This window comes from Patagioenas fasciata, chromosome 3 (assembly GCF_037038585.1).
Source record: "Patagioenas fasciata isolate bPatFas1 chromosome 3, bPatFas1.hap1, whole genome shotgun sequence".
Taxonomy (NCBI): domain Eukaryota; kingdom Metazoa; phylum Chordata; class Aves; order Columbiformes; family Columbidae; genus Patagioenas; species Patagioenas fasciata.
This window is the reverse complement of record NC_092522.1, coordinates 87,029,520-87,041,923: the sequence shown is the minus strand read 5'-3', so window position 1 is coordinate 87,041,923 and position 12,404 is coordinate 87,029,520. Positions and strand designations below refer to the sequence as shown.

The window sequence follows — 12,404 nt, the reverse complement described above, 5'->3', positions numbered from 1 at the left end:
GCACACCCACACTCCTCATAACAGCTGAACTGGGAGTATTACATTATTTTTGACATCTCAGAAAGCTTTTAGGACTTTTAAGCAGATAAGGAAGTGCCAACCCACTTCTAAGTTCCAGTGCTGCATTCCTCCAGCTGAGTGACACCCTGTAGACATGTCTTTCTCCATGACCCTTGTCTCAAGTTCTTTTTTGCTGTGTACCAGCTTGCTCTCTCAATGGGCAAGAGATGGCAGGGGAAGAGGAGCAGGGCCCTCAGACCAGAGGAGCACTGTCAGAATGGAGGGGAGATTTTTCAGTTAAGGTGCCTGTAGCTAAGATGTCTACATCTGACATGGCTCTCCAGGTGATCCTGTTTAGCAATGGAGAGGAACAGCCACTTCTGGGCTGTATTTCACCTCTTCTGCTGTGGGATAAGACACATAAGACTCCACAGGTATTTATTTCTCTTCACTGACTATAAAGGAAACCAGGACAAATAGCTCCAGCGCAGGTGTCTATATTGCAGACATCTGTGTTTAGGAACCCAAACCACACCTGAGGTGTCCAAACCATGATTGAATGAGAGAGGAATTTCCTGTGCAGCATTTAGCCTTGCTCCAGTTACCTCACTCCCTTAGATTAAAACAGGAATTGCTGTCAGTGCCCTGCAAGCTGCCATGCGAGGGCGAGTGGGGCTGTGGCGAGAGCACACAACTCACCAGCTTGCGGATTTCACATTCTAGGTTCTGAATACAATCCAGTTTCCTCTTGCGGCAGCGCTGAGCTGCAATACGGTTCTTGCTGCGTCGGCGGACATCGTGGATGAACTCGAGCTGCTCTGAGGTTAGCTTGTGCATCTTTATCATCATCTGGAAATCATTCCTTGGAAGATCTGTGATTTGATCAACAGGAAAAGGAAGTTTCACCTAAAACAAACAAATACAAGAGCAGAGAGTCATATTTTGCTTGCTGAATGCAAGCTGAGCAACATTGAGCGGAAGGATGATTACCTACGCTGCCGCCCCCTAAATAAACAGCACACCAAGTCTGACATTGAGCAAGTTTTTAACACTCCCTTGTGGCACATCGTGTAGGTCCAGCTGGTAAGGATCAGATCATAATTGTACCGAAATCAGAAATATAGGTGAATCCCAATTTCTAAAAAAGCTCTAATAACAGATCTCCTTGCATTAAAATAAGGGTCTGTCCACTAAGAGACACGGCCTTTTGGAAACAGTGAAGTAGCTTGCTGCTATTAATTTCAAACTAGTTTCAAGGAATGGGCTATTACCGCAGCAGGAAACCTGCCTCTGCACGGCCGCCAGGACTGAAAGTTTGATTAGGTGCGAGTTCAAAAATGCAACCTGACACCTCAGGTGGATGAAAAATACCATACTGCAATTAGGAAAGGATGTCTAATCAGCATTTCAGCTGAGCAGTACATCACATAGGAAGAAAGGGTCAAGAGTGTGATGAAACATACCCTACCCTGCTAAAATAAATACATTTTGAATTAAACCAATCACATTTTTGTAGATTGAAGAGCACCTGAGTTGCATTACTTAAACAAACAAACAAACACACAGTCTAAACCCTCAGTTACTTGCAGTAAAACATTTTTCCTTCAGATCATGAACGGCCATCCCATTTTGACCACAAACCATGTGACAGTATCTCCAGGTTCTGACTTCAGGAATTTCAACCATCTCTCCAACTTGTAGCAATTAGACATTAAAGCAAAGCAAAACACAAAGGTACCAACAGCTTGGAGAAACAACCACACACTGTCCCAAAACCTGGAGAACGGAGGACGTGTTCAAAGACGTCTGTTAGCTTTTTTTCCCCAAACCTATCAACTTGTTCAAATCAAAGCGAGCACCTTTCCCTACAAACCCTGCTTCACTTGTAACTTGAGACCAATAACATGACTATAAAAAAAAAATCCTGTTCTCTGCTGGACTGCTGTGTTTGGTGGTATAATAAGAATCAGTTGACAAAGCTGAAGGAGAAGACAACTGAGTAATTCGATTGACCCCCTTTCTTTTTCTGAGTCATACCCACACTGCCCAAAAGATGGCAGTAAATATTTACATTTCTGTCCCTCTCTAGTACAATCCAACCTCTCTAACAAGGACACTATTCTACATGCAGGCTACCAAAGAAGACTGAACTTAAGTTGCTCCACCCAAGCAAAAGATTTGGGTTGAAAAGGTTCCTTCGATATTTAAAACATGGTAATCGTCTTCAAACAGTGCACTTTAGTTATTTAGAGATAAATAGCAGCACAGATTAGAAGTTTTTTTCATCGGAGAGCTGGGTTTGCTTATGCAGAACAGTTTGCTGAGGACACATGTACACAAACACACACTGGTGGCTCTGGCACTGACAGTCCTGGACCTGCCTTGTTCATGAGCTTGTGTTCCCTTGTGCTTTACTATCATTTCTCTGCACACCTCCAAGCCTGGGCAACGTGAAATTCAGTGCAAACGCCTACTGCATCCTTACAGACGGTTTCATGCCCTGAACATTGCCCTCTGCCCCATGTGTCCAGACACCACTTTGTAACAGGCTACTTGACAGGTCAATTTAAACCAGCAAGAAACACCAAACGCTGCCCCAATTCCCCCAAACTCCTGCTTGTACACGGAAGGCTGACCTTAGGCATGGTGATGTGGACAACCTTGTTTACAGACTGCTACCTAATGATATGAAACCTCTTTGATTTCCTCTCCCCAGCCTTTGTACGGTCAACATAAACTCAGTGTCACCTGCTTTTTTTCTCAAGCTTCAACCAGGGTCTGAAAATGAAAACAGCCCATGCTTTCCTCTGAAAGACACCACAGTTTCACAGCAAAAACAGCCCTTTCACGTTGCCAGTTTTCCCTTATTTTCTTAAAACCACAGTGGAAAGTGATGTTAACTTTATTTCTCCTTCCCTCTCCCTTTCAAAATATATTAACTTGCAAGGAGGAGATGTGCTTGCAGCTGGAATGGGAATGAAAGAGAAGCAACTTAAATCTGTCAGATAGAAGTCGCTGAAGGGAAATGGGAAAATAAATAGAAACAGAGTCATAAAAAAAAAAAAGAAAAAAGATTGAAAATAAAACTATCTACACTGCAGACCAGAGACTGCTATCAGTAAACCCAACATAATCCCACTCCTGTCACAGGCAGCACTGCGCAGGATTAAAAACGTGAAAGGGAGAGTGGAAGTGAGTCAGACTCATTTCCTTCACCATTCACAGCATTTTTATTGCCTGTCTCCCTCTCTGCAATTAGCTGTCAACTGAAAAAAAAAAAAACCACCAAGCCTTTGGCCTGGACACAGTGAATAACTGCAGCGGGGTATTGCCACAGAGAGAAGCTAATGGAGTTTCGTATCGGCGCAGGGCAGGACTCTCCCCTGGTATTTATCACAACAGAGCAGTAAGTCAACCTGCAAGAGCCGATGACTGTGCCATGGGTGGGATTCATCTGACCCACTCAGAGGCATCTGAAGTGCGGGTTTGGGATTAGGTCATGCCCAGGTCCCTGCAATTGGCATGGGGGACAGGGAGGCCTCGGGATGGCAATGTGTCCCACATGGCTTCTCCCTCCTCCTGGCTGCAGAGGGAGCAATATAGGACTTAGAAAAGATGCTGCATCTTATAGTATCTAAGGCAGGTGAGAGAATCACAGAAAAGCAGAATGTTAGGGATTGGAAGGGACCTCAAAAGATCATCTAGTCCAACCCCCCTGCCGGAGCAGGAACACCTAGACGAGGTTACAGAGGGATGTGTCCAGGTTGGTTTTGAATGTCTCCAGAGAACGAGACTCCACAACCCCCCTGGGCAGCCTGTTCCAGTGCTCTGTGACCCTCACTGAGAAGAAGTTTCTTCTTAAATTTAAGTGGAACCTCCTGTGTTCCAGTTTATACCCATTGCCCCTTGTCCTATCATTGGTTGTCACCGAGAAGAGCCTGGCTCCATCCTCATGACACTCACCCTTTACATATTTATAAACATTAATGAGGTCACCCCTTAGTCTCCTGTTTTCCAAGCTAAAGTGACCGAGCTCCCTCAGCCTTTCCTCATAAGGGAGATGCTCCACTCCCTTAATCATCTTCGTGACTGTGCTGGACTCTCTCCAGCAGCTCCCTGTCCTAGAACTGAAGAAACCTTACCTGAGGTGGCTGAAAAAGGATAGTCATTTTTTTCTAAGATGTGTAAGGAAAATCCAGCAAGTATGTTTTCTCGTAAACTTTTTAGCAACTATGGATTTTATACAGGAAATGACTGTGTACTCTTTAGTTTGGCCTATTTCAAATTAGAAATGTAAGTGAGATCCCTGTTCCTTCCAGGAGTTACTTCAGCCACAGCTAACCTCACAGAGCTCTTAAATCTTCCCTATCAGCACTATTACTCTTTCCCTGCATTTTTACACCAACACAACAAACAAACTGGTACTTTTCTGTCACCGCTGCATGCTCTATTGCCCCTGGCTCTGGCTGATGTCCTCCTGAGAGGACAGCCAAGCCAGTCTGGTGAAAAAGAAAACTCGTTTATGATTTTGCGGCATTTTTTTTTCGCCCGTGTTAGCATTAGGATACCAGTGTAAATGTCACTGCTTTGAGTGTCTAAGTAACAGCAGTGGTCTATACAGACAGGGATAGCCATTGACTCAGCACATAAAAGGCCCATATATAACCAATTAATCCCTTCAAGCTTCACTAGTTAGTGCCAGCTTGGATCATGTGCCAGTTACTGCTGTGCTGCTCACGTACAGTACTAGTTACTGCTGCTGCTGCTGCTCTCCCCCTTCTCTTTTCCTTTGGAATAAAGGAAAGGTCCAAGGCCCCGTATTCCTTATTTCATGAGTAACGTTAGCTTTTTCACTTTCTTTATCTCTAAATTTCAACATCATCTTCCTTCAGCTGCTAAGTGCTAGTAAAGACAACAAACTTCCTAAGCCTACCTTAATATCACAATAGCTAAAACATGGAGAGTAACTTCCTCACGTTCAAGTTTATAAACCCAGTAATATCAGGAAATCTGGGGTGACCTATCACTGAATTCTGGGGAGGAACTACATTCCAAAGCAAGCTCCTGGTTGTCCTTTCTACGTCATACTCTTCACTGAGTAGCAACACAAAGCAGTGATGAAGACTCATCTTAGATAACTCAGTACAGCTCCAGTAGACTTCTGGTATGGCAAGTTTGGTTTACCCTTTTTACTAGGGCTCTGACTTTGCTAAGCATCAGAAGTCAAACACAGAATGGGTGGCGGCCGGTCACTTAACACAGAGGGTTTTGGACTCTCTCTGAAGGTTATTTGTCTACAATATCCTCAGTGGTCCATCTGCATTAGTTCTGCCTCTATGAAAATTTCCTTTGAAAAGTGAGTCACTAACCCAGGCAGGAACTTATTTTAAAATATAAATGAAAGAGACATTGAATGGAATTCTCTAGATAGTAATAATTCTTGGAAAACTCCACCTTTTACCTCCTCCTACCCTTGTTTATTCTTTTCCTAAGAAAACTCATCCATCAAATTAGACTGAACTGAGATTTCTCTTTAACTGGTTTAGTAGTACAATACTTTTTACGAGTTTCCTAGCAGAAAAAAAACACAAACCCATAGATACTTGCTGAAGAAAACGAATATCAAGAAAAGCAAGTAGTGCTGAAGTTTCTGTTCCTAAGTAGGTTAACAGACTGACAGACTACTTCCTTCTTAACAATTCATTATTTCAGGGCTTATTGTTTTGTTGTTGCTATTTTAAGCAGGATTGTCAGAACCTGCCTGCAAGCACCAAGCGTAAGTCTCTAGTATTATATCCAAATAATTGATTTTTAACAACCTGTGGAGGCCTGAGGCACTCAGGTGAAAAGAGCAACACAAACTGTTAAATATTTCTGTTAAGTCCCAGCAGACCAAGTAATGGCCTCATTCCTGCAACTCTGTAACATGGGGACACCCCCAACTGCACTTGCTGCTTCTACCATGAAGCCTTCAGAAAGGGAAATCTTGGAAGATTCTGGGTGGCTCCCCTAACAGGAAGGAAAACGAAAGGCAAAGAAACCCTGAGAGGATTTATCAGCGGTGTTACAGGGACTGCCATGTCCTCTGGCACTGCCAACTGCAGCCTGCACCCCCCGTATGGGACAGAGAGGCTGGCTGCAAAGTGGGGTCACCTTCACCCACATGGCACTCACGCCAAGCCCTAGCACCCCACTTTTGGCACTGAACGACTTGGGCACGTGCTCCTGAACGGCATCCATCTGCGGGAAAGCAGAGTGCCCTAAAAAAAGCAGAGAGAAGAAACCTTTCACCTACTTCTCGCACAATCGATACACGGGCAAATGATGTTTTGTGACCTTAATTTTGGCACCAATAGCACTCTGGGACTCAAATCAACACCAGCAAGGTCCAAACTCCAGAGGAACTGAGCAGCCCCATGAGATAACCGATGGTCAGAGTCCATCAGGCTTATTCCCATCAGGCCGTCCCACCCCAACAAAAGCCCACCCACAGCAGAAGACCCTGCACAGCCGGTCTCCAGAGGAGCAAGCACCTGTGTGTCGCCCCCAGCTATCTTATCAGGTGCTTTTGGAAGAGAAGCCCAGCAAACACTGTGTGACCCAATACAACAGAGGGTGAGGGATCCACCTGGAAAGCTGTTAGGATAGTGAGGGCAAACTGACAGTTCCAGGAAAGGAGAAAGATTTCCATGCAGGAATCCCAAGGACAGAAAGCAGTCCATTTCACACCGCTGTGAGTCTCTCCGGCCGTTTCAACGGCAGTCAAAGTGCAAAAAGTGGGCAGAGAGACTTACACAAGAACTTCATGCTGCCATTAGGTATTTTCTGCTGCCTGGTTTAACATATCCTGCACTGAGGTTTCCACACAGGATTGCAGGATACATGCCCCAAGTTGCTGTATAAATACAACACTGCCTAATGAGGCTGCAATGTCCTTTTTTGTATCGGTGACAACTTTTACAAAATTTTTCAGACAAAATCCATACCCAAGTACTGGTGTGATCTGTCTACCCTTTGCTTGCTCAGGATAACGGAGAGCAACATCATGGAGCATTAATTCCCTCACCATATTTTTAATGCCTAGCAGTCCTAATCAAAATGCCCTGGGGGAAAAAAAGATAAAATAAAATTATTTAAAACTGAAAAAAAGCACCTTATCAGCAGTCTCAGGGAGAAAATTTGCTCAGCACAGTGTAGAGAATCTTCCCAGGAGGAAGCCAGTGGCAAAACCAGCTGGGGAGTAAACCCTTCCCAGCTGTGCCCCAGGGGCAGACACATCTGCCTGACAGTAGCAAACCAAGATGGTCTCCCGTAGCCCACCCACCTGTTCCTCTTGTGAATGTCCCTCCTCTCATCCATGCTCTCATGAGCACATAAGACAAACTTTTTCAGGAAACCACCAACAGTCCCCTGTATCCTTCTCATTTGACTCTTCTGGGCTCATTTTTGCTCCAGCATCTTCCACACAATTAGCCAATTATGACAGCTAATTAGTCATCTAACCCCAAAAGCCTAACCTCCTACCCTCTTTGCTGCCTCACGTTGTGCATTAGCCTTTGCTGAGAAAGCAGCATATGTGGGTGGAGATCCAACATTCGCCTTGGTCCTATTCCCTCCTCCCTTCCACCCCTTGTAAAGTCAGAGCTTCACCGAGTAACCCTGGCATTGCCAAGCAGAGTGGCTCTGCTGCAGAGCTTCCCAAATGAGGTCCTACACATGGTATCCCCATCAGCCATCCAAGGAAACTCCCTCCTGCATAGTCCCCAGCTCAGGACATCAGGACAAACAAGAACCATCCTTTCACAAACATCAGTACAGCATGACCGAGTTTAGGACACCAGAGTCTCCCCAGGCTGTTCAGTCCTCCCTTAGAGCTAAGTAACCAACCAAAGGAACCACCCACATCTCTCTGAAAGGTATCTTCCAGAGCCTGCGATGTAGCTGATATAAGGATTGAGGGATAAAATCAAGTTCACTCTTTTCATCTCTAGCCCACAGCTGAGCCCAACTAGTTCTGTCCTGAGTGCTCGCAGCATGTTGAACCCCCCAAATTTCCACTTGCTGCCCCCCACACTAAAGCACAAGCTCTCAGTGGAGCACTTCAGCATTACTAGAGGAGCCAGATACACAGTTGCACCCAGATGCTCTCCAGGTTAAGCAGTTTCCTAATAAAACTCCAATAAAACATTGAGTCTCTTTTCAGTTTCTGGACTCCACAACTCTTCTACATAATGTAAGTCTTCCCTAAAACTAGTAACTTCACACAGATGGCTTATGTGATCACACTTAGCAGTTATCACTGCAGCATCTCCAGCTGGCCCATCTCTAGTTTTAGAGAGGGGCCTCTTCCTCCTCCCTCTTGTGGGAGAGCTGCACAGAACTCATAGCTTCCTATTCAGTCCCCAACCGTCCCCCTGCCATTCTCCTAAGAGTGCTGGAAATTAAAGGATAACTCCTCTTCAAGACCACTTATGCAACAGCTGACAGAGCTCACCACCAAACAAAGTGGGGTCACAGGCAGGAAACATCATCTCAGTTGTCACTTAATGGAGGCAAAGCCCATTACTTGCATGTGCAAGAGACACACAGACACATGTACACGGAGGGAAGACGACTTGAACACCATTCCTGCAGCCAAGGGTGGCCAGCTATGCAACTGTTGCAGTCATTTCACACCTCTCTCTTCCCACTCAGTCTCCCTCCTCTACTCGAGCTGTTAGTGGTAGGTAGCAGTTACTCTTGGTGTGGGTTGCCCAATCCCCCGTCACAGCGAAGACTGAGGTTGCTGGAATCACCTCAGCAAACTAAGGATGAGGAACGGTGCTTTGTGCCGTGGGTGAGGGAAGGAGGAGGGCAGGACACTGCTAGCAGACTCCTAAGCACAGGAATGCGCTTTCACCATTCAGCAATTCACTACTGCCCCATACCCAAGTTCTGGTAAGTGCCAGACACCTCGGAGGTCAAGCAGACCCATTTACATGAAGTCAGCCATGCGCACTCAGCTGACGAGGGAATAAATAGAAGTTACTCTTTGCCCCTATAAACAAAGAAAGTGTTGGGGAAATGCCAAGTCATTCAAGAGAATCAAGGAGCAATTAATTGGGTCACAACAACTGCGATATATGTACTTATCTTAAATCCCTACCTCATGCCCTCTGTCTTGCACAGGACATGATTCACTGTCTGCTTCTGAGAATGACCCAGACTCATCGCTGGAGTTTGTTCCATAGGATGGCTCACATTTAATCTGGGCTCGGACCGGGTTGTACAATCCATCCCCCACCACGCCAGGCTCCTGGTGCTCGGGTGCCAGGAATCGGGGGCCTTGGGAGCATGGGGAAGAGGAGAGCTCACAAAGACGCAGACTGCAGGGAGAGCCGCCGCTGCCGTCCTCTGCGTAGGAGTAGGAAGAGCACGAGCTGGAGGTCCTGGTTCTGGTTTCCAAAGGAGGAGAGCGAGGGCAAACTTTAATTGGCACCGGACAGCTGGTGTTTGGCCGCATCCTTCCCGGCAAGTGATCAGCTGTCAGTCCACTGTGCGAATAGGTCTGGGAGCTGGGGAGAGACTGGCTGCTGCCAGCCCACAGACCCTTTGGCACAGTCTCAGTGAGGTCTTTGTCCAAGCTGCTCACACCGGAATATGAATGCACCGAAGTGTTTACTTGGTCACAAGCGTTTGAAGAGAATATAACACTCCTCCTGTCCAGTTCCCCTTCTTGCTTACAGAGAGTTTCAAAGCCGGGCCCCCTGAGTGGTGATCCCACTGTGAAGTTGGAAGCATCCTTCTGCATGGCATGGGACTGTCCATAGTTCCCTGTGAAAGGGACGTAATCAGTTTTGTGGTCACCCTGAGTTGTCCCTTTTTCAAAAGGGCATGCTGGACTCCTGCCAAAGTGCTGTTGGGAAGTGCTGGGGAAGCCAACCAAATCTATGCTTTTTGTTCTGTTGAAGAAAGACCGCAAGCAAGAAGGAGAGGACCCACTTTTTGGCCTGTCGACGCAAGTGGGGCTTGGCTGCTTCCTGTCCATTTCAACATCCCCTTCTTTATCCCTGATGTCAGGTTCATCTCCAGACAGGCAAAGTGTGATGCTTTCTTCATCGTTCTCTTCATTCTGAGGCTCACTTTTTATCTGCCCCATAGCCAGTCCTGATTTGAGGCCATTTCCAGAGCTTTCTTCACTGAATGTGCTTGCAAAACCTGAGGTACTGATGTGTGATGTGTTGTAGACATTCTTGGTACAAGCAAGCTGGTATTTCTTGTATCTAGGGTACCGTGTTACTGCATCTTTGTCCAAATTGTCCTTGCTATCTCTCAGCATGTCCGAGTCAGGCAGCATTCCTTCGCCTTTGTCTGCTCCAGCAACAGTGGTTTCAAAATTGAAGGGCTCTTGGTGCATCCTCTCTCTTGGGCAAGATATTTTTGACGTCTCCATTGTCTCCTCTTCATCTCCATCCGAGTTCTCCTCATCGTGCATGCGCTGACAGGTGGTATCTTTTTTGCACAGGAACAGGCCATCTTCGTTGTTCAGCAGCTGCGTCTGAAGGAAGCTGAAGCAGGAGTCCTCCAGGTTGTGCATGCGCAGGAACTCGGCGCAGTGGATGACCTCCTGGATGTTTTCTCTGCTGAGTAACAGCTTAGCAGTGTAGGCAAACTGTAGCAATGGACCAAATCCCCTGACAGTGACCTGCAAAAAACAGAGAGAGAAATTGCCAGTGTTACCATCAGCTCCTGCTGTCATCCCAAGTCCTTTATTGTGTAGTTAGGTAACCTAACAGATCTAGTGTCCAGAAATAAATCCTGCTCAGTGCCATTTATTGGTCTATCAGGTCAGCAACAATGGTACATCCAGTAGCTAGCTCTGCACCCTTTATGTTCCTCCTGTACATCATTGTATAGATTGAGCTCAGCATTATTTTTCCCAAATATCCTGAAGACCTGTGAACTAAGTCTCTGCTGCTGCAATAAAAGACTAAAAAAACAAGCTGTTTTGGATGCTGCTAATTCTTGGATGGATCTTACTTTAACTGTTATGCAGGCCACCACTCCATAAGTACCAATTAAAATTCAATTCTTCTGCCCCAGTGGAAGCCCTGGTGAACAGTGGTTTCAAGTTTAAGAAACCCTTTAAATACTAAAAGTGTCTCGGGAAGGAAACATTTAATATTATAGAAGAATTCACAGAAAATATCTTTCTGCCTCTTTCAAGGGCAAACTGGTTCCTCTTTTTCTTAGATTTTTGCAAGTCATTGCTGAATAAACATTGGGCAAGTAATGACTGCATAGCTCTTTTCTCCATCCCATGGAGATCATTCCCCTTATACCATTCCTGATTTCCGTGAGTCTGAGGTACAGCTAACAGGAAAGAAATCCATATTCATAGTTCAAGTGATATAAATCACTCTGAGTCCCGTCTCAGTTGATAATTTCCCACCATTTTCTTTGTAGAAAGAGTAACAACTTTCCAGGAGAGTGATCTCCAGGTCTGATGTATGCACCACTACTTGTCCTTTTTTCTTTTCATACCATCTATGCAATATTTTACATTCTCATGTCATACACTGAAAAATAGACACTTCCTCTTCCCAGAATTTTACAGTGACATCTTCACACATAGCTATCAAATAACTTGCTAAGCCACATAGTAAACTATAGATATTGTCTATTTTATCACCAAAAATGCACTGGCACTAACTTCTGTTGCACTTTTTCCCCTGCAATGTATGTGAAACAAATGTACTGGAAAAACTCTATTCTTCATGAAGCAGCAAGAACCTGCTTCAAAACCAGGGGTCACTATCAAGGACAAAGGTTTCTCCACAAGAACGAGATTTAGTGGTTTGGCCACTAAGTTGAGACCTAGGAGACCACAACTCAATTTCCTGCTGCATCAAACACATTCTACACAACCCCGGCAAGTCCACTGAGTCTTGATTCACCAAGGCACCTTTTTGCCTTGCTTGCAAGTGGTATTCACAAATCCCTATGTTTTGCATACCAAGGAAAGGCATCTAGATGGGATTCAGAGCACCCGAACACCTAGATGTCTGTGCAGAGCCTGCAGTCTGCTTTTGGCCGCAGATATCTCTGGTAGATGTTCCCAGCTCAGTTTCTTCTTTTAAAAAAAAACAACAAGAAGAGGAGGTACTACTGTCCCCTTTTCATAAAATGACCTAAAGATGAGAGGAGGGACCTAGAAAGTAGGAACCAGGTTCCTTTCCCAGGCTGTGGGGGTTCAGACTCACACTTCCCAGCTCCTCAGAAGGATATGCTATCTAGTGGGTATGGGATACCCTGGAGGTGAGCTGCTTTTCCCTGTCCTTCCAGTTGAATTAATGCCACTGAGCAAGAAGTTGCTCAAGAGGTTGGTGAGACATCAGGCCATGAATTTGTGATGGGTCTTGTTC

At 45.5% G+C, this 12,404-nt stretch overlaps 1 protein-coding gene across 5 annotated transcripts in view; it reads right to left on the bottom strand.

The window, feature by feature from the left end:
• BACH2 (BTB domain and CNC homolog 2) overlaps positions 1 to 12,404 on the bottom strand; it is a 192,508-nt gene that overhangs the window by 10,591 nt on the left and 169,513 nt on the right. For all 5 annotated transcript variants that reach the window (XM_065835248.2, XM_071806754.1, XM_071806753.1 and 2 more), the window contains 2 exons: positions 9,146 to 10,684; positions 700 to 906 (listed from right to left, as the gene is read on the bottom strand). In XM_065835248.2, coding sequence (XP_065691320.1) covers positions 700 to 906; positions 9,146 to 10,684 — 1,746 coding nt within the window. The remainder of the gene's footprint in view (positions 1 to 699; positions 907 to 9,145; positions 10,685 to 12,404) is intronic.